This window comes from Ailuropoda melanoleuca, chromosome 20 (genome assembly GCF_002007445.2).
Source record: "Ailuropoda melanoleuca isolate Jingjing chromosome 20, ASM200744v2, whole genome shotgun sequence".
In the NCBI taxonomy this organism is placed as follows: Eukaryota; Metazoa; Chordata; class Mammalia; order Carnivora; family Ursidae; genus Ailuropoda; species Ailuropoda melanoleuca.
In genome coordinates, this window is record NC_048237.1 from 1,969,672 (window position 1) to 1,996,282 (window position 26,611).

A 26,611-nucleotide genomic window follows, 5' to 3' on the forward strand; every position below is an offset into this window, starting at 1 on the left:
TGTTTTTGAAGCCCAAATAAACTGCTACCAGAGCACCTAAAGCCTGGAAGGATGCCGCTGGCAGGGAGACCCCTAAAGTGCGGCACCCCCCATTGGCTCTGTCGTTAACCAGCTCTCTGACCTTGGGAATGAACGTCCCTCACGTCTCTGGGCTCCAGCGCTTTCCCTATAAAATCATAGCTAAGGCTTCTACCCTCTCCCAGGTTACATCTCACAACTCTAACCATTGATTTAAGGCAGAGAGTTCAACAGAAATGAAGGAAAGGGGGACTCATTCCCAGGGCTTACGGTGTATCTAATTTTGACATCACATCATGGGCTTCCCCTGGAGATGATTATCTTCCTTGGAGACACCCCTGAGCTCCAGACCCAGGGACTTTGAAGCTGGGGTTCTGGGAATCACAGACAACTTTCTGGGAGTATCTCAATGCTCTCCAGTGAAAGAAAAATGTTCTCCAAATAAAGTAAGTAAAATGGTGGTGTCAGAGAGCATTCAGGAAAATAAGTGGTTGTACAAGAAGGTGCAGAAAAAAGGTGAATCAGGGAAAAATTTTTGAAGTAACTTTCTAATTTTGAATCTTAAAAAAAAAACAGACCAATTCACAATAATGGATAAATGATGGAAAGTAAAATAAAGACCCTCTTGATGAGCTCTCCCTGGCCTGGCCCTTCACCTGCCCTATTCTGACACCGTCACAGGACTCGCAGCACATGCATGTCAGCCCTGCGCTGTCAGGCGTGAGTGAGCGGGGCACTGGGGACACACAGATGAGACTTCTTCAGACGTACCTCTCCCCCTCTGCTGCCACCAGGGCCCACTGAGTCAGAAAGGGGGAGGTGCTCCGCTCCAGCTGAAGCCAGGGGGAGCTGGCTTTTTATTATTTAGTAGACCCTTTAGGGCACCTCCGAAGGCCAGGCCGGGACACAAAATAACTGGGAAGAAGGATCCCCTGAGAGGTAGCTCGAGGAGGCTGTGCCCGGGTTTACGTTCAGCCTTCCTGAGCACCTGCGACACTGTGGGGGTTCATGGCACAGTAGTAAGTGGCACTGTCTTCAGGCTCCACCGGGGAGATCACTAAATGGAAGGTTCTCCGGGACTGATCATGCAGCACAGAAAACCGATGCCCAGTAAAATCTGCATTTTTGGATCGAGTGTTATCTCTGTAAAGGATAAACTGAAAGGCGTGATCTGGCCGTATTCGGTACCAGTATAAGTCCGGGTTTGACTGTGTAGTGTAATAAGTGCAGAGCAGTGTCACCTTACTGCCACTGGCCACTGTCTGGTCTGGGGAGCTCTGGGTCACCTCGTCACACAGCACGCCCTTGCCTGTGAAGAGAAGAAAGAGAAGATGGCGACGCCCTGCACTTCCACAGGCACTGGGCCCCACACGGGCTCCCCCAGAGGGAACTCCGCGGGCAGAGGCAAGAGGAGGACACAGAGATGAAAGTCAAAGGCAGAGAATCACTGGAAAACCAAGTGTAGAGAGAAACAGGCCAAGGGATTAAAGCCAGAGAAAGGGAAACAGGGTGGAAGGACATGAGGAACGTATGCGACAGAGTACTCACAGGAAAGCAAAAGGCTAAAGCCCACAAGAAAAATCATCTTCTCTTCCTGTCAGGGCAGAGGCTGGAGAATAAACTGGGGTTCCTGAGGTCTCTGAGACCATCTTAGGGCTTCTGAGGGAAGACTTGTGGGGAGGGAATAGGAGCAGACAGGCCGCCCTGACGGTCATGTGACTGAATGAGTTGTAACTCTCCCAGGCAACGGCTTCCGCCCAAGAAACTGTTGTCATTATTGTTCTTCTGGTCCTCAATCCATCTTGAAGGAATCCTTCTGTAAAACACCAGGAAAATGAATTACCGAAACACACACACAGAGAAACAGAACCTGCAAGCCCACCGATCGCAAGCTTAGACATCCAGCTGCTTTACGAGAGGCTTCCCCACCCTTCCTGTATCCTCAGGCCACAGACTGGGTACCAGGCCACTGTCACCCATTAGGCTCATCTCTTAGTCCTCCGTGGGAAGAGGGAGGGAAGAGGGTTGAACAAGAGTGATTCTAAAATCTCTCCCAGCCCTGAATTCTAGAAGTCTTCTCTCTCTGATGCTTGGGGGCATACCCTGCCCCCGAGAGTGCTTCCTGCATGTCACACAGCGCGACCTTCCATCTCTCAGGAGGCCCTTTGCAGCCCACGTGGGGCTCGAACTGGTAGGTTCTCCCCCAAAGCAGAGCCTCCCACGGGGGGAGCTGCTGTGAGTGGGTTACAAGCTTGCTGGGCTAGTGCTAGGCTGGGGCCCCTGGAACAGGCCCTTCCAGCCACATGCCAGACGAATACCGTGTTCTGTACAAGCCAGGACATGACAACAGCGGGAAGGCACTGCCCTGAGAAAGAGAAGACTGACTCCCTCACTGCCCCAAACCCAGGAGTGTTTGTAGGACGGTTTGCAGGAGTGTGAATCGAATGGCGGCAGCTGGACCTCCTTTCCTGGGCCCGTAACACCCTGCAAGTGGTCCGCCCGCTGCCTCCTGTCCAGTCTCACCCTCCACACACACACACACATGCACGCCGTAATACCAGTTCCATGAGGGCAAAGACCTCGCTCAGCTGGTCACTGATACACCCGCAGCGCCTAGGATTGTGTCTGACACATAACAGACAATCAATAAACATTTGTGGAATAAAGAAATGCAGCATTCTGGGGCGCCTGGGTGGCACAGCGGTTAAGCGTCTGCCTTCGGCTCAGGGCGTGATCCCGGCGTTCTGGGATCGCCCCACATCAGACTCCTCCGCTATGAGCCTGCTTCTTCCTCTCCCACTCCCCCTGCTTGTGTTCCCTCTCTCGCTGGCTGTCTCTATCTCTGTCAAATAAATAAATAAAATCTTTAAAAAAAAAAAAACTCATCATTGACATGGATCAGTTTCCTGGACCCAGCTAAGTTCTTATTGCAAAAGTACAAGAAAAAAACTTTTAGTGATATTTGGGATGCATTTATACTAAAAAAAAAGTATTCGTTGTTTATCTGAAATTCAAATTTCACTGGGCACCCTGTGTTCTATCTGGCAACCCCACGCCTGGGGGAAGTGAACACCGGGCAGCCCCAAGTCCCCCCATGAGCATCCCCAGGCCCCATGACGGGGGAAGATGGTCCAGTGACCTGGCTGCCCCAGCCAGCCCTGCCCCCTGCTGGCTGGGGTCCCCTCCACAGGAACGCAGCCCTCTGCTGGCAGAAGACTGTCGCAGGGCTTCCAAGTCGGCCACATTCCCGAGCTCTGCCAGTCCCCACCCAGCTTCTGGTGTCTGTCCCTGCCCTAAAGGTATCAGCAGCCTTGATATTTATAAAAGAGCTGAGTGTTCCCTTCCTGATTTAGACAGTAGCAATTTTCCAATTAAGCTGCTACTCCTCTCTGCCCAACATTATTTCCACCTGACCACAGCCAAGAAGAGAGAAGACGGCTTCAGACACCCTGTCTCAGAGGGACACCCCAAGCCCTAATGCTTCCCCCAAAATGTAGAGACACTGAGGCTTCCTTGGGGTAGCATTTCATGACTCTCCCCAACAGGCTGTCCTTCCAACAGTCCTTGAAAGACACCCCTTCAGGAAGGGCACTTCTCGGAACAGCAGTGCAGTGTCATGATGAAGAAGGAGCTTCTGTCACAGAAACAGAGTACTAGTGGTGGTCACCAGGGGCTGGGGCAGCAGACACAGCAAGATGTTGGCCCGCGGGTACGAACCCCCAGTTAGAAGACGAACAAGTTCTGGGAATCTCGTACAGCCTGGTAATTGTAGTTGTTAACCCCGCATTATATACTTGAAAGTTGCTAAGGAAGCAAGAGCTTAAATGTTCCTGCGGGGCAGCGGGACGGCGCAGGCCGTGAAGCATCCTACTTTTGGTTGTAGCTCCGGTCATGATCTCAGGGTCCTGGGATCGAGCCCCGCATCGGGATCATCGCTCCGCATGGCATCTGCTTAAGATTCTCTCTCTCCCTCTGCCCCCCACTTGCATGTGTGTGCTCTCTCTCTCTCTCTCAAATAAACAAATAAAATCTTTTTTTTAAAAAAGGTGTTGGGGCGCCTGGGTGGCGCAGTCGTTAAGCGTCTGCCTTCAGCTCAGGGCGTGATCCCGGGGTTTTGGGATCGAGCCCCGCATCAGGCTCCTCCGCTGGGAGCCTGCTTCTTCCTCTCGCACTCCCCCTGCTTGTGTTCCCTCCCTCCCTGGCTGTCTCTCTCTGTCAAATAAACAAATAAAATCTTTAAAAATAAAAAAAGGTCTTAAATGTTCTCACCACAAAAAAAGTAGTGGTAATTATGTAATGGGCTAGAGGTGCCAGTTCACGCGATGACAGTAATCATCTTGCAACATATAAGTGCATCAAAACAAAGGCAGTACACCTCAAATGTACACAATGTTACATCAATTATTTCTCAACGAAGCTGGAAAAGAATTTTTTTAAATTTTTAATGAGAAAAAAAGAGAAGTGGGGTTCTAGAGCCAGGTGCCCGGGTTTACCCAGCTCCAGCATTTCTTTGCTCTATGACCTTCAGCATGACCTGAGCCCTCCAAGCCTCAATTTCTCCATCTGTAAAACGGAGGTGACAGTACTAGCTTTTTCACAGGACTGCTGGAAAAATTAAGTGAAATAACATATGCAAGACGCCCAGCAAATGATCCAGGGTTAGCTTTTGTTGTCACTCTTGTTTATTAAATAGCCTGTTGACTATAGTTCCTGAGAGCTTTCTTCTCCTCAGAGATATTTTTTTAATTAAGATTTTATTTATTTATTTGACAGAGATAGAGACAGCCAGCGAGAGAGGGAACACAAGCAGGGGAGTGGGAGAGGAAGAAGCAGGCTCCCAGCGGAGGAGCCTGATGTGGGACCCGATCCCATAACGCCAGGATCACGCCCTGAGCCGAAGGCAGACGCTTAACTGCTGTGCCAGCCAGGCGCCCCTCTCCTCAGAGATATTTAGAGAAAAGATGCTGAGTAAATCTAAAAATAGAAAGTCGTGAAATCTAGCAAAAGTCATGTTGTACCAATTAATGGTCAAAAAAAAAAAGAAAAAGGACCCACATCTTTAATTTTCCGTCTGTTTTGCAAGCATGTCCTAGAGCTCTGCCCCCTCCTGAGCCCGGAGCCCGCTGTGCTCTTCCCAAATCCTTAAACGCTGGGGGAGCATGAGAAATGGGTCTTCTAAACCTGCTCATAGGTTTCTAAAAGTTGCAACAGGCTTATTCATGGGAGGCCACAAGGTGCAACTGAGTCCAGCCAAGTAACCCCCAAAGTCTCAGGGTAAGAGAAGTTCTCAAGATGCGATGACCTATTACACCCTTCTCACCCTTGAATTTCTCTATCGCAGCCCCTTTAAAACTGTGATGCTGCAGCCTCAGCAGCTCCCCAAAGCCGTGGGTGCCCTGGACTGCCTTTCATTAGCCTGAAATCACCCCTCCAGAGAGGCCCTCAGACCTGGCGGGGTCCCTGGCGGGAGTGGTGAACAAGGCCGTTCTTGTCCCGCAGCTTGGCTTCGGATCGCTGCCCTCACTCAGAGAAAGCCTTTTCTCCCCGGTTCCAGGATGGTGGGCAGCTCTGTTTTTGACCTTGCAGCGCCCTCTGCTGCTCTAATTAGCCCGTCTCCATAAATAGGTCCTATAGGATGGTGACCGAAAACAGGTGAGGGGAGGAAAATAGTCTTTGCTCACCACTTAAGTCAAAGCTGCTACTTCTGTTCCTGGTCCCCTTTCAACCCCCAGAGCCGCAGCTGCCTCTCCGTTGGCCTTTTCTCCCCAGTCACTCAAAGAGGACCCTTTGTAAGGATATAAGACGGCACCCTAAGAGGGTAGATGGACGTTTTCCTGTCAACGAAAAGCCTAACGCAGCAGTGGAGGACATGGGGAAATTTCCTTGGGTGGATATGGACGAACATATCTCTTTTTATGAAAGAATAGAATCGGGATTTAAAGGAAAAGCTTAGAGGCATCTGAATTGAATGGTCTAGAGAAAGGGGTTTTCCATCACTTTCTCCCTGTGCCACATTCCATTCCAAGCCCCCCAGGACAGACCTGGGCTGATGGAGAACAGGAAGCATGCCAGGCAGGGACTGAGGTCCTGCAGATGTCATTCACGCCCAGGCAGGGGGACCCCCCAGGACCTCTGTTTGGGGAAGGATCTTGCTGAAGGCCCTTTGGGCAAGAACGGGTATGAAGAACCCCACCATGGTTTGTTGCCCCGAGCCTGCGTTTGAAGGAGAGCTGTGAGGACGAAGTGAAACTTGGTGGTGTTGCCGTTGCCACGCCTAGAGCAGCCTGTGGGAAGAATGGTCTTGGTCCAACCAGGTCAGTGACACCTTTTGTGATGGGGCGGTGTGGGACCCAACTCTTGCCAACCAGATTTCTCAAGGCTCCTGTCAGGTCTTCTCTGCAATCATTCCCCAGGGTGAGAGGGTGAACAGATTCTGTGACTGGCCACGGGTAGTGGATCTCTAGAGCCCTGTGTTAAGAAGGCTCGAGAGGCCACACGCAGACTCAGAGCGAGAAGAGGGATGTGTCTATTAGCAACATCTGTCGTGGGAGCTGGAGCAGGAGACAACACCACACGGTTTTGTATTTGCCACCCTGCTTTAGATGTCTTTCCTGTAATGAGTCCCGCAGAGCAAGGGTAATCAGAGCCAACTTTCTGTTGGATTATCCTTTTGGTAAAGGGCAAATTTTTAAATCTCTATCTTCCCTTTGGCTTCCCTGGAATCTCATGGACCATTTCCCCCACTATCAATTGCTGCTGCCTGCAGCCTAAGAAATTAAAAAAAAATTTTTTTTAGTGAATTAAGATGCTCTCTATCGCTCTTGAACTTATAAACTAAGCACCAAAATCAACCCCCTTCTTTGTATGGCTTACCCCTTGTTTAACAGGGATAACCAGACCTGGGCTGGCCACAGAGCCATGGGGGACAGCGATTGCCTAGGGAAGATTCCTTATTCTCCTGAGTCACAGGAAGGGAGCAACAGAGGCAGGACTGGGACTCGGGAGTCCTGAGTGTTAGCCCTCGGTCTGCCTCTACCTACCTACATAACCTTGAGCAAATTTACCTCTCGGGACTTCTGATTCTTCATCTTTAAAATGAGGACATTGACCCAGGGGGTCACTAAGCTCCCTTCCAGGTCTCACACTCTAGGATACTAATGTATGAAGCTGCGGAGCTAACCCAGGACAGTTACTAGTTTGTATTCCCCCGTGCATGTTGCCTGAGCTCCTCATTGCCCAGCGAGGGGAAAAGCAAAGCCCGCTTCTTCACTGGGGGGTAGCATAATTTCTTGATTTAATATGTGTGGTTCATCAGAGCCTGGAGGTTCAGGCCCAGATGCCAACTTGGAATCCAGTTATTATTGCATCTGGGAGAGAGAAAGTGCTGAAAACAGCCTTCGGAAGAAACATCAATTTGGCAAAAAAAAAAAAAAAGAAAGAAAAAAAAGAAGAAGGCAGCGGCTCTGCATAGTGTGATAACATTTTGCTACCTTTTTTATCATCTTCATCCCTGAAATCTACTCTGCCCCCTCTTGTCTCTGCTCTGAAAGCGGGAAGCAGGGCAGACACTCCCCAGGGAAGATGGGGCACCTGCGGGGGACAGACAGGTGTCTCAGTCTAGTGAGGAAACGGAACAAAGTTGACACCACATGCCTGTCAACCATGCTGACGCTTCTGGTTTTTGTAAAGGTGTTCACTCCCGTGGGAACAGGGTTAATAGGAAACTGACATTTAGAACCAAGACTAAAAAGAATCATGAAACTCAGCAAGTAATATCTGGCAGAATTAATTTTTTTTCATCTGGAAATTGTCAGAGAGATAGTCAAGTGTTCCTCAAGGACTAGGAACAAAAGATGAATGTTTAATACAATTCAATTTAACAAACATTTATTAAGTGCCTAGAGTTTTTCCCAGGGCTCATCTGGGCCTGTTTCTGAGAAGATGTGATCAATGCCCTAAGGGAGGAGGGGGTTTTATCAATGGGTCAGAGACTGGATGAACGGCCACAACAGATTTACCCTTGAGACCAGACACAGTTGAATGTGGCCCTGAATAAGTAGCTGAACTTCAGAAGGAAAAAAAAATGTGCACAACAGCGTGGAAAATCTGAAACACGAGGTAATCAAAAATGTTATTTTATGATGGCTTCAGCGTGTATTTTCATTATTTTGTAGGGCAGGTTTACGTTCCCAGTTGTAAGTTATCTTGAGCTGATCTATAAGTCTATGGGGGGAAAGCTTTTCAAGAATTATACATTTCTGAAATTAGGCTCCCAGCAGTCAACTAGGAGAAGTGGTACTTTTCTATCTTTCCAAGAATGAAAAAAGGGACCTGGCATCCCTCCTATGCTTGATGCCCACGGGGGTCTCCTTCCCTGCTGTCGGTCAGAACCAGCAGTGAACGTCCAGGCAGTTCTTACAGGTCTGGACAAGGGGGTGGGCAACAAAGAACAGGCTGTTAGGTGTTCAGGATAAGGGGTCCCAGCTGCCCGTGGAGCCAGAGAAGAGCTTTGAGCCATCCTAACATGCCCCGTCCTGCTCTCCTCACAGCCTGAGTCCTGGCTGCATTAGGACGGGGCAACCCTAAATGACCTCATTATATATGGAGCCCCTGATTACACTAAAGACAGGTCTGAGAACAGGAAGTGGCAACCTAGCCCTAGGAGAGACTTCTGGTAGACGGCCGGGGCACTGTGTGAAGACGCTAAGAAACCTCACTTGGGAAAGGGGGTTCAGTTCATTGTCAACGTGGGTAAGTACCTCCATTTCAGACCCAGTGTTAGCACCAACCCCCCTCAGTACCCAGAGAGCTGAAACTCTTGGCTAGATGATGAATTCCCTTACCCAGTGGGAAAAGGCTGTGGATCAAACCACCTTTGCTGCGGGTAAGCAAGAGCCTTAGTTTATGTAAAGGCATCAGCTCCTGTGGGAAGGAAGGAAATAGGAAATTGTCATTTGGAACCAGGACTGCAGTGAGAGTGAAACTTAGTAAGTCCTAGCTTTACACCAAAGATGTCGGTTTATTTGGTTTGGTTTCTGAATTATCTGGAAGCTCCGAAGAAAGAACACTTCTCCCCTGAGGATTCGGTTCCAAACTCCTGACTGCAAACTTCTAAAAAGATTAAATGTTAAGGCAGATGGTAGGCCTGGAAAACTCTATTTCCCTGTGTAATAAGTAGATACCTACCTTGCTTATTTATTTTGTTTAGGAAGTGAGGAGGAGGACTAGACGCCCTTGGGGCAGGGGGGAGGATTGCCAAGCATTTTTTGATAAATCCAGAGAATCAAATCAAAAACTATTAGCTCAGAAAGTTCTTAAAGACCACCTAACTCACTTCTTCAATTTTGCAAATGAGGACACGGAAACTCAGAGAGGTTGTAAACTTGCTCAGGGTCACACAGCTGAGGCTGGTCCAGGGCAAAGCCAAGACAGCTCATAGCTCTGAACCGGCCCAACCCAAGAGAGAAAAACATCCTGGTCTTTTGCCATAGTAGCTCCATTTGCACCCCAGACATTCTTTGTCCAAGACTAAATGAACTTGACACTGAACCCCAAAGTGCCAAAGGGAGATAAAATCATTGCATGTCGATTGCGGGGAAAGTAAGAACAATAGCGGAACTTGATATTTGGGGAAAGGCTCAGCCATCTGCAGACTGGGGCAGGGATAGAAAAAATCAAAATGAAAATGCTGGTCTTGTCTTCAGACAATGACTCTGACCATCAAACACTACCCAAAAATACTGCGGAGCTAATTTCTTTCCCAGTGGGAGTTTGTATTCTGTGATAGATTGCACCCAGCAATGCAATTGCTTTGGACCACAGAATATGTATACAGAATTGGCTTGCTAAGCCTTCTGGTGCCTTAAAGTGGCAAGCGTATCTCTGGTTATACCCCTCAGCCCCTGAGCCCTGGGCTACCAGAAAGAAACATACCATCTCCCTACCCTGTCTTAGAGCTGAAGTCGAAGGAGTTAGTTAGCCGTTAATTCTTGCGAAGCTCTGCAAAGCTGGGGTCATTACTAAGTTGATGCCACGGGTTTTCGCAAAGTCCCTCACCACAGTGTTCAACAAACCAGTGGTTCTAAGATGACATTTGGGAAGGGAACTCAGCTCACAGTGAATCTTGGTAAGTGGAGGAGCGTTGAATCCTCTTCTTGAACGTGCTTTGATATCCTTTTTACTTCAACTAATGAAAATGTGGCTTGTTGGCCCATCTCTGCTCATATCCCAGTTCTGCCTGGCTAAAGCCTGCCCTCTCCACATCACCTGAATTGGTCCAACCAGCCCATGCAGCTGGATGCTGCTTTTACTAAATTTTCACAAAATCACTTAACCCTTTCGTCAAATTGCTCGGTGGCTCTTCTGTTGCCCTCAAAGCCCTGCCGGTCTATCAGTTAGAGGAAGACAGGTCATTTTTAGGTCATTGTGAAAGGAGGCTGTTGACATGTGTTTGGCTTCCGGGGAGAAAAAATAATGATGATTTCTTACTTGCTTACTATATGCTAGGCAATGTGCTGCGTGCTCTCCACCCATCAGCACACTCAATCCCTATCCCAGCCCTGTGGGTAGGTGCTATTATTACCCTCATTTTCTAGAAGAGAACTTATTATATTTTTATAGCTTATGTTTTTATAGAAACACAGAAAGGTTGAATAACTTGCTTAAACTGACCCAGTGAGAAAGAGGGCCTAGAAGGTTATTCTTGGCACTCAGATTCCAGCTCTAAATCTTTCACTAGTTGGGGGGCAGAGGGGCTGTCTGGGGACGGAAGGTCACTGATGTCTGGTCTCTGACATTGCTAAAATAATCCCCAAGGAAGCGTGCTCTCGGCAAGTAAAGCCAGTGATCGAACGACAGGACCACCACCACGACCCACCCACATATCCTAATCCTCACAACAATATCACTCAGCAGTTATTATTCTCCCCCACTTTACAGATAGGGAAACTGAGGCACAGCACATGAAGGACCTTGCCTTGGCCCCCAAGCCAGAGCTATTTCCAGTTAACAGCAACTGTCAACCAGCTAGAATAAGCAATGACGACCAATCTAACTGGCTGCTAGGTAAAGAGCGATTCATTTTTTCCACGGTTCCTCTCCCTTTACAGGAATAGCCATACAATTGTATAATCGCACCGCATTGTGTTTCTGCCTTTGTGCCTCCCCCGGGAGAGCAGGAGGAGCCCCGGTTCCCAGCGCCTGGTGCAAGGGCCTTGGCAGTATTTGTAAAGCAGTCGGTGGGGGTGTTCCTCGGGGCGGATCTGAAAAACTCCTCTTTGGAAAAGAAATAAAACTGCCAGTAAAGCCATGTAAGTCTGAATAACGAATGCTTCCAAACTGCTCTCTGGAACCCGGCTTCCTAAATTTTCCGTTCTGTTTTATAACCTAAGTCCAAACCACAGCGGTCCATCAGTGGGTTCCAGTCCAAACCACCGCCGCGGTGTACCTACCTCGAGTGGGACTCGGCCCCTTGCCGCCCGTGCTGTCGCATCTCATAGTTGGCAAGCATGATGCCAGTGGATCACTGAACTAGGAAGTCATTCTGTGAGAAGCTTAATTGCTTACTAGAAATGGCAGGATTTTCCGGGAACTGAGAGAAAATCAGTGAACTCTCTGAGCTTCTCTTTTCTTCCTCTGTAAAATAGGGGAGGCCATCTCTACCCCTTTTTACCAAAGCAGGCATGCTGTGTGGAGATGTCTACACACTTCCAGGAAAATGAGGGCAGTGTAGGGAATGGGAGTGCCCCAGTGGTCCCTGGCCTCTACTCCCAGCCCCTCTTTCTAAAGAGCTGGCTTTCTCGGGGGGAGTCTTCAGTGACAAGTAAACATTTAAGCAGAGAGTGAGGGGTGGGTGGGCAACTGAGTTTTTGTAGAGTGGCGTGTCATTGTGTGATATGGGAGGCAATAAGCTGACATTTGGAAAAGGAACGACCGTGAGTGTTCGACCAGGTATGCTTTAAAGATGGTTTGTAATTAAACATAAGCCACCATCCTTAGAAATTCAGTGAAAGATCACTGAATTACTCACCCAGTTCTTAGCATCTTCAGGGCTTGGTGCCATGCGTCTTTCTGGTGAAAAAGATGATGAGGACAGCCTCCAATGGAGTCCCTATAGGACCTTTCTTCTTTCACACCTTTAAGCACTTGGAATGTTGAGCTTGCTTTAGTTATTGTTAGAGGTGTGTGTCTGACAAATGGAATTGGACTTAAAGTTTTAGTGTGTAAGGGCAGAAAGCATCTAGAAAGAAAGGGGGGAGATTCCCTAGAAAGAAAGAACAGATTAAAGTACCTAGCAATGGCAAGGGGGTGCAGTGCAACTTGACCCAGGAGGAGACAGTGAGATCTAGCCTTAAGGATACAACCAACGCTATGACCTCTCTCACGTTATCTACCCCGTCTTCCCAAGGCCTCTTTGTCCATGCAACTAGGGAAAGAATCTTCTTTTTTATTTATTTTATTTTATTTTATTTTATTTATTTATTTGACAGAGAGAGACACAGCGAGAGAGGGAACACAAGCAGGGGGAGAGGGAGAGGGAGAAGCAGGCTTCCCGCTGAGCAGGGAGCCTGATGTGGGGCTCGATCCCAGGACCCCAGCAACATGACCTGAGCTGAAGGCAGACGCTTAACGACTGAGCCACCCGGGCGCCCCAGGAAAAGAATCTTCTAATCCCTGTAACTCTCAAAATTTTGGAGAGCTATTTGGGTAAAACCATGTCAGATTTTCTGGTGTCGACATTGATGACAAGCTGATATTTAGGGAAAGGGTAAGATTGAAAGCAAATATTCAAATTAGTCAGAAAGATCATAAACTTCTGGAAACGTGCCTCGAGGCGCTGTTAGGCGCTGTGCTTTCGATCGGGACATTTTCATCCCTGCCTTTGTTAAGCCCCTTTTGATACCTACTCATCTCTGCGCCCCTCAGCAAAAAAGTGGCAGCGGAGCTTGGAAGTATGAGAGAAGCTCTCCCTAATCCAAATGTCATAATGGCCCTTCTCTCCAGCTTGCAATACCCACTAGGATATTTTGAGTACTGCCCACCATTCTCAAAACAAATCTAATTTCAATTAACTTGAATGTAGCTGAAATGTTGTTTCCTCAGAGAGTCTCCATTTACAACAGAAGCTCATTCCAGACAATTTTGGGGGGTTAACTTTTGCTTACGATTCTTAAGAGATACCAACTACCCAATGAGCACTGCAAAACAAAATCTCTACTTCCACGGCCCGATTGTTATTTACCGTAGAGAAGCTAGAATCAGGATTCCCTCATGAGTATTACATTAGCTCCGGAGGACCTTCCTAAAGTCCCTTATGCATCGAACAACGTAAGATTTAAAAAAATAAGAAGAAGAAAGCGTTTCCATGCTGACCCATGTGTCCGGTCGCGAATAAAAGTCCAAGGAGCAGGCACGTCAAATGCTATATTTCGAAACTCCTTTGGACATTTAGAACCCCCCGGATATCAGAAAAATCATACGCAATTCCATTTTCATTTATAAGTCTCAACTCTCTCAGAGAACTGTTATAAATTTTCTCCCGAAGGTGTTACATTCATCCTTCTTTTGGTTCCTTTATTTGTGATGTGTACAGAGATGAAATATTGGTTGAGATTCAAAAAACATCCATGAGATTTACCTTAAGTTTTGCCTGTCAGAGAGATTCTCAGAGCTAAAAAGATTGGAAGCTGACATTCTGGAACTAGATTAAAAAGAAAATCCAAATTAATCCCAAGGAGCAATGCTCAGTAGATAGTTATTTAGACATAAAAACATCAACCCCATAGGCCCAGTTGCTCACTTGGCTGGACTGCCCTGATCTTAGGCTCACCTGGTAAAGTAATAATAACTGTCTCAGGAAGAGAGAGATGTCAACCTCCAGCCCTAAAAACTCCTTGTGAATTGGTTTATTTCAATAGAGTGTATCATTACACACAGTGTTCTGGAAGTAATAGGCAAGTGTATTAGATGCTACTGCAAACGGAAATGAAATGTAAATTTAGATAGTAAATATATGACTGCAGTACACAGATAGCGAGAAAAAAAGATGAAGAGATTAGAAACTTGCTACATTTCTCTAACCCCAAAGGGGATGTTTCTATAAATAGTTTAAAACTATTGAAGAGGAGTGGGGAGGGGGAGGAGAACAGAGGCACACAAGAGGTAATCCTCTCCGCTTTGCAAAGTTGGAAATTGTTTTTCAATCAAACTCCCCTGAGCAGAGGAAAGAAGCCCCATCTGTTTTCAGACTAAAGGGCACTTGGTTAGGTTTCCGCTAAAACCCATCTTGAGGGGGGCTCCCTGGCTGTGACAAGTGCTAGCAATGTCCTGCTCCGGAGGAAGGGAATGATCACAGAAATAAAGTCCAAATAATTGTGCAGGGACAAGAAGGACTCACAGGGCAGGATTTCCCCTGGATTTCCTGCCTTGCCTCCTAACCTTTCGTGTCTTAGCCTAATGGATTAGGTCCCAGGTGATCGGGCCCTAGGATGCAAACCAGAAATTTTAAGGAGGAAGCCAGCTTGACTTCACCCAGGAGAACTAGTATATTCTGTCTTCAAAGATTCTTTTAATCCAGCTGTTTTTAGGGGGAGCTCTGCAAAGGCAGAAGGAACGGTTTAAAAAAAAAAAAGTTAAAAATCTATGATGTAGAAATAAAGACGTTAAATATTTGACAGGCAAAGAGATTAAATATCTGGTGCATGTCTTCAAAGGAGCCTAAAGGAGACTTTGTCAAGGAGAAAATAGGCAGCCTCAAGGAGACACTGCCCTGAACTTGTCGGATTCGTTCGTTAGATCCTGGCCACTGTCCTCAGCAGCTGGGGTGCTAGGAAAAGCAGATCAGGCGTCCTCCTCAAGGGGGAGAGAGGGCTTCTGTGTGCAGTTTATGTAAAGCCATTTGCTGTGGTGTGACTTGCAGAACTTGGTGTTCGGGCAGGGCACCAGGCTGACCGTGAATCCTAGTGAGTATGACAGGTGAAGCTATGCGGGGCCCTCTCCTTTCCAGGCCAGGCCTGCGGGCGCTCCTGGCTGGCGGAGCTCACATCTACTCTCTTTGCCTCACGCATTGCGGGGAAGCAGGCCAGGCATGACCAGAAAACCCTCAGACTTCTTCTTTTGAACATGTCCCCATAAAAACTCCCTGACTCTCTTTCCCTTTCGCAATTAGCTTCTAGTAAACCAGAATCTAATGAGTTGATTTCAATAAACAGCAGAGAAACAGCCCCAAAGTGCAATAAAGTAGAAACTATGTGAGTGCCAGCCAGGGCGGAGACCATGAAGGGAGAAGGAAAGGAAAAGGATTACCCAAACTAAGGCAGCAGCCTTGTCAGAAAAAGAAAAGCAATAGAAAATTTAAAAATAAGCAATGCATATATTTATCAGGGCTCACTGCCCCGTGGAGGTCCAGCTCTGCCTGCAGAGCCCACTTTTGGGCTTATTGTCAAAGAAGTTTTAGCACGGGGTTGAGGGATCAAGGCCATATTGAGCCCCAGGGCCCTTCTGCTAAGAGCTGCTCCTGTTCCTGTTTTTGTAAAGCCTTCCCTGACAGTGAGGAGGTAATGACTACAAACTCACTTTTGGAAAAGGAACTCTCTTAACTGTGAATCCAAGTAAGTTTGAAGGGACTGGTAGAGCGAGGGGGTGCGGTGGGGGGTTCAAAACTCTTCTTTCTTTGGATTTAAATTACTTGTCCACCCCCCCCAAAAAAAAAACATTCCAGAGTGCCTTCTGCATCTCATGTTGTGTTGGGAGGATATGGTTCCCATCAGAGAGATGAGCGCTCCATTGTACAAAGACTAAATTACCTTCAGCCAAAAGCATTCCTATCATCCATCTTCAAGGAGATTATTGGTACAGGGAGAAAAATTGAATACAGGATCCTGAGGGATTCAGCTAAAGCCAGGAAATGTTTGCCAAAAAAATAGAGAGGAAATTGGCATAGTGAGACGATGCAAATTCAGTAGACCAAATATAAATCTTCCTGGCGTAGATACTAAAACCCTTAAATTTATCTGCTGAAATAATGGGATCCGGTGATTTCAGGAAATTCTACAGACAGATTTCTTTTCTTGTTTTACCTCTACTTTACCTCCCTTAAAGAAGTTGTTCTCAATCCCCAGTCCAGTCAGTGAGGTTCTGGTGGGTGGAACTGTCTGGTTAACTCAGAGCATTTAACCCCACTTTTCCCTCCATTACCAGAGTGACTGATGGAGCTGCCACTGCAGGAGAGGGGGGAGCATTCATTTGTCCTCTGAGTCATGAGAATAGAGCAGTGCATTCTTTCCTTCAAATAGACACCCACCCTCTTCCATAATGGTAGTGATGTGTGTGTGAGTAGTCGGAAAAGTTCCAAATGCTGCACATAAAAGGCATTGTGGTTGCTATCGTCATTTCTCGCAAATCTGTGTTGCTGGTGGGCTGCCGACAGTGGTGCTGGGCACTAATGCTGGGAAGGCTGACTTATAATAAAATCGGGGCAGGAGGGAAATGGGGAAAACCTGCAGAAGGGCCCCAGTCTGCTTTTGACATAAGCCGAATGTCCTGGTTGCTGAGTGTCATTTATTCAGACCTGCTTTCTGGGATCAGGAGAGGGTACAGCGCTGGCAAAGATGTGTTGCCAAACCCAGCCTGTTGAAAGCTCTCGAAAAGACCGGTCCAGGGAGGTGTAAGTAATTAAGTGATACAGGGTGCGCAGCACTGAAGAAGTTAATGCAGCCCTGGTCGCAGACAGCATGGAATGTTCTGGGGCAGGCCCTGCCTAAAGAACACGCAGTGTGGTTAGCCATGAAGCTGTCAGGCGCTGAAGGGCCTTGCTCAGCAGGGACAAAACCAGTGCACGCCTGCAACAACAGAAACAATGAATAATACATGATATTGTTAAATCCCATGCCTTCAGGAGTCTCGGGGGGCCTATCTCATTACGGCTTCGAGGGGATTCGTACGAACATCCCGGGAGACTCAAGGACGTCCCTTTTCAGAGGGTGGGCAGTGGAGCCTGGAGACCAGACAGGAGGTTTTATCTTTTGTGTCTCGCTCTATGTCCGGGCTACAGAGCAACAAAGCTGGAATCCAAAGACGCATGATTAAATTCTGTCTTCCTTCTATCAGCAGAGCAGAGATTACGGCCACAGCAACGCTTTGGCACCGTCTGAGGACTCAGCTGAGGGCAGGCATCTGTTCTGCTTATGTCCTGCTGTTACGGCGGCTGGAGTAGGGTGTGGGGAGCTCTGTGAGGGTGTGAAGTAGGCGAGAGACAGGAAGGGTCATTTGAAGTCCTGCCTGCTGTCCTTAAAGCAGAGGGACACCTCTTAGCTAAATAGTAGCTTTTTCTCTCCCCCTTTCCATGTCGGTAAGCAAGTAAAGCTTCGCTCCCTTGCTAATGCGTCGTTGCTCAAGAGATGTCTAGACAGACACACAAATTCAGTCAAAATGGTCCAAGAGCTTCAAAGTCGAAAGCGGTTACAGAGCTAAAATACTTGTTTTCCATCGTCTTTGGGGATAGGGTTCGGTCACCATTGTACCAAGTAATGACTCTGCCCCAACTTGGTTCCTTACATCTTTTGTGACATCCTCCAGACCCCACCACGGGGACCCCCAGTCTTCCTGTGCTTGTGACATGTCAGCAGTGTGTTTGGTCAAAGGATGAAATTTATAGCAACCCCCAGTAAATACGCAAAAGCCTGTCTCTGACAGAGGCCCCCGTGCAGCCACTGTGTGAGGTCAGGATACCTCAGGTAAGACAGGAGGGTGACCAGCTGTCCCAGTTTGACTGGGATGGAGGGTCTTCCAGGGACAAAGGTCTTCTTCGCTAACCCCAGAACAGCCCCCAGGAGAGTCAGTCACCATAACAAAGCTCAGTGTAAACTTTCTGTGAGATACCACTAACATCTCAGCAGGTTCAAGACTGACAGAGAAGCCACACGCGTGAAGAAAGGCTCAGGTGTGCCGTCATTTTCATGTCTTGCGCTGAGGCGTGAAGGGGAGCTCGGGAGCTAGTGCTCCACGGAGCCGGAAGCCTGAATCTCATCTAATTCTAGTCAGCCTCCAAAACGCTGAACACTGTCCTCCTGTCTCCTTATAATCAATTCACTGTCATCAGAAATGTGTGACACCTCGAAGAGTGGGGAGGACACGTCTTGAAAACTGATCAGAGAAATTGTCCTGAAAACGATGCTGTAAAATGGAAATGAGACCTTTAGAAAGAGAGATGCTGAACATGAGAAATCAGTAAGCCTCAGGATGGAAACCAGAGGAAATGGAGAGAGAGAGAGGGAGTCAGGCCCTCGGGGGATACCGCAGGTCAGTGTCCCCGGACCAGGCATGGAAATGTTCCTCTGGTCCTCGATGGGAAGGAACAGCCCCACCGACGCAGGCCCCTGTAGGCGAGTCTCTTCTCCCCAGAGTTAAAGGGGAAGACGTCTGTGAGCCTTAGATCTCCCCCCGGGGTTTTTGTAAAGGCCGCCACCACAGTGCTAATACGGGTACCGGTGGCTCCGGAAAGCTGACATTTGGGAAAGGGACCATCTTGACCGTCCATCCAAGTAAGTGTAACAGTACACAGCAGCATACTGGACATTCTGGAATTTCACCCCTGGTATCAGGTTCGAGAGAACTGTATGTTGCCTGGTAACCAGATCTTGCCTGAGGTCAACTAGCGGCCTCCAAGGTCCTGTCCCTTCTTTAATCTCAGTATTAACAAATTCCCTTTTGGACCCTGAGCTATCAGGTCTATCTGATCCCTGCTGTTGAGTGAAGTTGACCTTGACCCAGAAAAGGTAGAAAAGAATCTTCACTGCTTTCAGAGGCTTCTCTGGAGATGATGCCCAAATTTGGGGGCATGGGGGGGGTGGGGAGGTCACGATTTCCAGTCAACTCCCCCAGGTAACCCAGTCTACCATTTAGTACCATTTCCTGTCAGGAAGTTCTTCCTTGTATCAATTTTAAATTCTTCTTAGTGCAGCTGAAGCCATTCCCACTGGCATCTTCCAGAGTGGAGAGGGATAATTGAGAGCAGAGTTTGAATAGGTATGTGGCATTCTGTTTAGAATGGATTTTAAATGAAAGCAGAGAGAGAAAAAATGAAAACTGAACGGGAATCTGAGGTCTTATTTCAAATCCCTCTATGTTCTTTGAATGTCTCCCACTGCTTCTGTAGATGCAAAACTACAAAAAGAGAGAGAGAGGGAAAAAAACCACAGAATGCAAAGAATTGCACAGCCACTGTGCCCATTCCTATCGCTGAAACCACCAGGCAAAGGATTACAATTAATTCCAAAGAGTTTCAGATACAAGGCTTAATACCTTTTTCCTCGTGGTGACTTATATCCTTGCTGATAATTAGAGCAGATAGGAAGATTTGGCTTTGGCGTGTGCTGCCGCACCCCGCTGGGACGAGAGCAAAAACTCTGACTGGTTGGGGGTTTTTTTGTTGGTGGTGGTGTTGGTTTGTTTTTTGGGGATTTTTTGTTTGTTTGTTTAGATTCATAAAGTTCCTTCTGTCAGTTGTTGTAAAAACTCCCTGCTGCAGGGAGAAGCATGACAGCTCTGAGAAGCCGGTACGTAGGAGGGAGATGAGACGAACCGTAAAGCCAAGCAAGCTGGAAAGACCCACACTCAGTGTTCCCCGTGCATTTTTGCACTTTAGGCCTTTTGGGTCTTTCTTGCAGGGATTCTAATGGAGTCAAATAGAAACGGAGCTAGCAGAGTCTGGAGCCCCTTGGGTGCTCAGAAATGAGAAATGAAAAGCATGAGAGACAGGAAGGGGGGAAGGTAACCAGGTAAGAATGTGTCTTTCATGGTGGCCTGATAAGACCAGGATGGGGAGGGGGGGTCCAATGACAGGATGTCAGCACTCTCATTGCTGTTTGGGGGGGCTCTGTTTTCTCAGGCTCTCCATCCAGGGCAGGGTCCCCCACGCCAAAGGGATGAGAGTGGAGGCCGTGTTTTTCTGTGCAGGCGTCGTCTATGGGGCAGAGAGACTCTGCTTTGTGTGTTCAGAGAAGGTCATCTGACATCCCCAAGGTTATCTGCTCCGCTGAATGGCAGCATCCGTTCGTGCCAGGTGGGTGTGGGGCTAGAACGTGCTGGTGCCGCTCTAAGGCAGACGGCCGGGCTGTTATGATCGTCTTCAGTGTGCAAGATGCCTCCAAGGGAAGCCTGGCTTTAATGAGTAGGGAGCATGTTGGACCAATTGCCCAGGGTTTGTTGAGTTTCTCCAAGTCCAAGCATATGGGAGCCAAAGCTGAGAGGTTGACATTTGAGTCTGGGATCCTTTTGGCTAAACTATGCCAACAGGGTCTGAAAAGCCCAAATTGCCTTCAGAGCTCTGCTTTGATTGTGAGCCTCCGGGCCCCTGTCATTTCAGCAAAACGCATCCACTTAGAAAGGTCAGCTCTTCATTAGCCAGACAAATGAGGACAACATATTGACCAGCGATAAGGAGCAAGGATTCCACCTCTCAGCCTCTGAGAGCCTGGCATTTCCAGTCTTTTAATCACTGTGCGCTGGGGAGCATATGCTGTCTCCGAGAAGGCAGATCAATGGTGCCTGCGGACCTGATGTCCCCATGCTAGAGCTTGGAGATGGAAATGAGATGCAGATTGGGATGTTTTGTGGATGGGGGAATGACAGAGAAGGGAGGAGGAGACCAGAGCTCACTGATGCTTTTTCAGACCTGCAGCATGTCAGAAATTGGAATCCGAGGTAGAGAAGCACACATTTGTAGCAAGTTTCCTATCATTCCCTACAGAATATGGACTAACCGCCGCCCCACACTCACAGATCCCATAGGTACCTGAGATGCCTTTTGAAGAGGCGTAGCGAGATTAGGGTGTGAGATCTGTGAGTCACCTGCCAGTTATTGCAAAGGGTTGGGTGACTGTGTGACAGGCTCTTCCAACAGGTTGACGTTTGGGCAGGGGACAAGCTTATCAGTCATTCCAAGTAAGTCTCCCCTCGACTTTGCCTGTGGAGTTTGGTGGGGCTAATCATCTCGTGCCTCAGAGGGCTGTGTGGGTGGCATGGCGGTTGAGGACCGTACGGACAGAGTCGAGGTACATTAACTCTAGTCAGACAAAAAATGCAGCTTTAGTCCTTAAAAGTTAGCACACAGAGCTCGGGAGTTGCAAATGGCAATTTGTGTGGGGAGGACACCAAGCCGTGAGGGACAAGGTGGGGTGGAAGGATGGACAATGGACAGTGCATAACCGGGGAAACAAGCAGAGTTGGAAAGGAGCAAGGTGATCAGAGTCTCAGGCTGAGCTAATCTGGAGACAATGGATTGTTCCCGAAATCTCACAAAGAAATAAAATCCTTCCCAGACTCAAAAGATGTACTAAAGAGACCTAATTAAAATGCACTTCAAAATCATACGATCATCGGGGGAGAAATTAAATCTTAAAAGAAAAGAATTTTTTAAATGTCCAGGCATAAAACAAATGGGCCTACACCTTTAATTAGGCAGCGAGCAGCTCAAGATGTACATTAGCCTTTCCTCTAATCCCCTCTCAGGAGGGCTCAGTCCCTCCAGCGGTACATGGTCACAGCTGCTCTAAGCCCTGAAGCTCCTTTTCCAGGAACGCTTTGCTCCAGCGCCTGCCCAGGGAGAGAGATGGTCTGCCCGCTGCCCGCCAGCCCGCCTGCTGCCTGCCTGCCTGCTCGCAGGGCCGGCCAGCGGGGCGGGGGCCCAGGTGTGAGCCCTGGCTCTCTCATCTGCCTGGTTTTTGTTGAGCTTCCTATCACAGTGGAACAGCAGTAACCAGAACTTCTATTTTGGGAGAGGGACAAGTTTGACTGTCATTCCAAGTAAGTCAAAGAAAATTTTCCATCACCATTGTGTTGAGCAAGGCCTTAAAACTCCAGCAAGGATCGTCAAAAGTCAGCTCCTCTCTTTCCCTGCTTCTGGGGATAACTTTCTCTGGAACATAGCAAAGAGCCCCTCCCCTCCACCCCAAGAATGATTTATGGCTTGACAGGTCTTTATTTCCCCAGCCCAAAATCGCTGGGGGGGGGGAGGGAACAGGCTGCCCCCTCGCTCATGCCTCACTTCTGCACTGACCAGAGGCATTTGGCCCTTTGTGGCACAGGCCACAGGAGCCGCAAATGGGGGCACAGCTGTCAACTGAGAGGAAATGGGTCAGAAGGCTAGAGAAGGAAAATGAGACAGTTTGGGAGAAAACTGAAATATGGGGTGTTGTAAAAGGATGAGCAAAACGGCAGGGGTGTCCAGACTCGTCGCTGGGTCTGGACCCAAGGGATCATTGACAGTACCCAGAGAGAGACAGAGGATTTCTGTTCTCTCCAAAGGAAAATTTGGCAGAAAAATCAAGCCAGACCTCACATGTCAGGCCTCTCCTAATTATAGCCTTTTATCTCAGTTTCTCTCAGTTGCTCCAGCAGGAAATGGTACGAAAGAGTCCCTGGTGGCTTTGAGCCTTAGAAGCATTGCAAGAAGGGGGTGCACAAGAAATGGGTTGGGGGGGTTACAGCACAGTATAAAGAGTTTGGAGCAATGGTTTTTGCAATGACTTAGAACACTGTGTGTCTAACTATGGAAGCAACAACTTAATCTTCGGGACAGGAACTAGAGTCACTATTACACCCAGTAAGTACATCGTCCTTGGTCAAGAAATCAGTTATTCTTTAATTTCCAGATCGCCTGTGTAAGATGGGGGAGGGCGGGTCATACTAGGCCATGCAGGCTCAGGCACGAGAATTTCTATCTGTTCTTTCTCATAACTTGTAGAGATGGGTGCCAACCAAATATCTGATCTTTCTGGGGGAACCTCAGTCTTGAATCTTTAATTCAAAACTAGAAAATATGATTCGCAATTCTGTTTTCGCTGCTGCCATCATGTGCTAATGTGACATGTGACGAGAATTCAGACAGAATGACTTCATCTTCACTTTTATCTTGTGTGATAATTTTCACTTTGAGTGCTGCATTACGTTCAGAAGAAATGGTAGAAACATAGGCTGTCAAAGAGACAAGCAACCAGGAGACCCAGAGAGGCAGGCAGACAGAATGCCAAGCAGTATAATTTTACAAAATTAGTCCAGCGTGTGGCTCTCTTCGCAGATGGCAAAGGTATTTGGAAAGGTGCTAAGAGCTGATGTTCGGGGCGGGGGGCAGGCTTACTCAATGGCAAGACTAAGCACTGATTCCAAGGGGAAAGTTTAAACTTGGAAAACTCAAGGGTTTGGGTTTTTTTGTTTTGTTTTGTTTCCCCAGTATTTTATCAGTATGGCAGCACATTTGCATTTAGTAAATTATAGTTTGGGCAAGGCACAGAATTAACTGTTAAAAACAACTATGTCTAGATAGATGGGGGGGGGATACTGGATATACACACACAGAGTAATGGGAAAAACACAGGACGCATACATTCCTTGCACCTGAAATTAAAAGCTGTGGAAAATTCGAATATGTTCACTTTGTAACCAAACACAACTTCACAAAATGGAAAGAAAAGCATACTGCAGAAAGCAAAAGCTGAAGGTATAGAACCTTTCCTAGTCTGCGTTTTCCAACTGTCTTAACTACTCAGTTACCTAGAGGAATTTTTTTTTTCTTTTTTGCTTTTTGCTGCATCAGATCTTATGGGCACGAGTATTGAGGATTTGGCTATTTCAGACCCTTCCAGTGCAAGTGATGTGATAAAAGCGCCTCCTGGCTAGGTCAGATAGACCACCTTTAGACATCCAAGGCTTTTCTTCTCCCTTGTCCAGATAAGATAGGAAAGTGGTGCTCTCCTTTTTCTGTATCCAGGGACAGGGAGCTCAGAGAGCGTCCCAGAGTTACAAAGCAAGACCTGAGCAGTGGGATCTGGAGACCCAGTGATGGTCAGTCAACTCCCAGCCACAGACACCATATTAGCCAGAGGCGTTCAGGGAATCATCCAGGGTCAAAACATAACACACCGGGGGGGAAATGTCACCCTCCCCTGCACCATTGAGAGCAACACAGTGTAACAATGCTCTACCCAGCAGGGGACAGTCAGAGTGGCTCTAAACCAACTCAGAGCCCCAGATAGTTGAAAACTGGATGTGGAAGCCAGCTCTAATGAGTTTGTTTCCAAGCGGTGCTTCCAGAAATTGTTAGTGGTTGGTAGTTGCTATGGGTTTTGAAATTAGAGGACATCACAGCAGAGTAGAATGATGTGGAACAGGGGAGTATGATTAGGATTAATGAGATGAAAGAAAATTCTGGCTAGAGGGTCAGAAAGGCCCTGGAAGAAAAGATACACTAACCCTTTGGAGTGTTCCTTCAAGCGAAAAGTTGCAACATTTATCTAGGCCAAGAAGCGGAGAGCAAACACAAGCCAAATTTCAGACACAATCGACTTTTCCACATTTAAAAGTTTCTGCAATTATTCCAACGTCCTTGGCTTCTTGGCCAGATTCCAGCAGTTCCTAAAAGCAAAGTGGAACAGTCCTCTGTTTCCAGAGCCAAGCCACAGGCCCCCACCCCACCCCACGTGCACCCACACCCACGTGGTTTTTGTAGGGGAGTCTCAGGCTGTGGAAAACAGGCTCATCTTTGGCTCGGGAACCATTTTGAGAGTCCAGCCCTGTGAGTATAAAATGCATTCTGGCCCACCCTAATCCCAACCTGAGTTTCATCCCGTATTGAGTCAACTTTCTGGTTTAGAAATATTCGATTTTAAAGAAAGATAAAGTGAGATTTCAGGTGCACTGTAAGCACCTCCCAAGTGTGATTCGTTTAAGAATTGCCGAGCCTTGCCTCTGACACAATCACACCAGTTAGCTGGTGTGACCCACAAGTTTAAAATAGAATCTTTTTAAAAAGGTTTTTTTTAATGTCAGCGTCTCTATGGACCACACTGTCGGCTGTTGTGTGTCTAGACTCCAAAATGGAAACCTTAGTGTGTAGTCTCTAGCTTAGTGACTTCTCCCAAGCCTGTGACTGAGGGTGGTGTGAGAGCTCGGAGGGCATTTCTGGGTCGTGTCGGGGGAAGGCCGGGCAGATGGGCTGGCGAGGCGACACCCCTGACAGGTGTCTGCCCTGTTTCTGTAAAGCTGCTGACGACAGTGAGAAGACTGGCAGCGGGGACAAGCTGACTTTTGGGATCGGGACTCAATTAACAGTCAGGCCCAGTAAGTCTGAGGGGATGTGAGGTATTTATGTCTTTTCCTATGACGTGTTCTAGCCTGATCTTTGAGTTGTCCTGTTTTCGATTCCAGATAGACAAACCATGTCGTCTTTTCAGGCCCCTTTAAATATCTGTGAGGAAGGCTCTCCATCGCAGCCATCCTCTCCTACGTGACAGGGGAGAGTTTTGTGGCCATGACCATTCCCATGATACAATTGGTAGCTGCGTGATGGCTCTCCTGGTCCTCCTGCTCGGGCCCCTTCCCGTGGTCGTGTGTCTTTTGAGCTTCTATGACAGCAATGAGGGAGGGGAAGAAATGACCAACAGCACCAGCCGGGCCTACAAACTCTCCGTGGTGTCCGTGGGCTTCAGAGCAGCTGTGAAGGTTCTGAGGGCGTCAGGGCATGGTCTTCGGCAGAGAGATTTATGTAAAGGGTTGACTCAGGTGCTAATGCAGGAGGAGGTCTTAACAGACTCACCTTTGGGAAACGGACCCAACTCATCATCCAGCCCTGTAAGAGCCTCTGCCCGGGGCATGGAGATCTAAACAGAGTCCCCATGGGGACATTTCCAAACCCTGCTGATGAGCTTCTGGTATCACTGCGGTCAGGGGCACCATCCAGCACGCACGGGGTGGGGGTGGAGCCGTGTAAATGAGGGAGGTGATACAGTCTGTGCTTTGGAGGACCCCCATGTGCTTTTGTGATTGTATTTGATTACGAGGCCATTGGAAATTCTGGGCTCCGGCAGACAAAGGGTAGCACTCAGGACTGGGGCAGAACATCTGTGGCCCGCTTTCTTAGCGGCACCTTTGCAATGAGAATGACTTTCACAGGAATTGTGGAAATGGTGTGCATGTCGAGGTTTGATTGTTTCTCTTTTTCTGCCTCCGTGCCCTCTTCTCTGCCTGACTCCGCGACCTTATATTAGAATCACTATTCATCATTCATCATTCTGAGCCCCATCACTCATCAAGTCTGACAAGAGGGATCCATTAACATAAAACCCAGAGAGGAAAAGGACAAAGAGTTTAATTCCCAGAGTTTGCAGAGTTTAACTTGACAACTCTTTGGCCTTCATCAACCAGCCAGCACCCCATGATCAGTTGAGGCCAAAGAGGGACACGGACAGATAGGGTTAGCCAAGCAGGTGTCTGACCAGAGCCCTATGGCCTCATAGAGGCTACAACCGCAGTGTCTGGAAAATGGAAACGGGTCCCTGAGGGCCCACCTGGCTTCGCACCTGGGAGGAGGTCATGGAGAGAGCTCTGAGTAAGCCAGTGGAGGGTGGAGACCAGATGGAAACTCTAGCGGCAGGTTTTTGTTATAGAACATCTCGCAGTGTAACCACTGGCAGTGCCAGGAAATTCATCTTTGGAACTGGAACGAGGCTTTGGGTCACCCTGGGTAGGTGATGGGAGCCATGAGGTAACCTAACTGGGTGTTGCTTTAAAACAAGGGGGGCCACAGAGGGGCTGTCCTGGC

General features: G+C 48.0%; 1 protein-coding gene and 1 gene segment (V, D, J or C); one reads left to right on the forward strand and one right to left on the reverse strand.

Annotated features, from left to right (window-relative positions):
• Positions 1-26,611, forward strand: part of LOC105234922 (T-cell receptor alpha chain C region) — a 560,983-nt gene that overhangs the window by 476,038 nt on the left and 58,334 nt on the right. The window contains exon 4 of one of the 12 annotated variants that reach the window (XM_034648722.1): positions 26,484-26,533. The exons of 10 other annotated variants lie outside the window; for them this stretch is intronic. In XM_034648722.1, coding sequence (XP_034504613.1) covers positions 26,484-26,533 — 50 coding nt within the window. Of the gene's footprint in view, positions 1-18,486; positions 18,558-26,483; positions 26,534-26,611 lie in introns of all 12 variants that reach the window. One more of the 12 variants, XM_034648718.1, reaches the window with a different exon arrangement.
• Positions 689-2,053, reverse strand: LOC109490671. The segment is given in 2 exon segments: positions 689-1,327; positions 1,567-2,053. Coding segments are annotated over 2 exon segments (375 nt in total).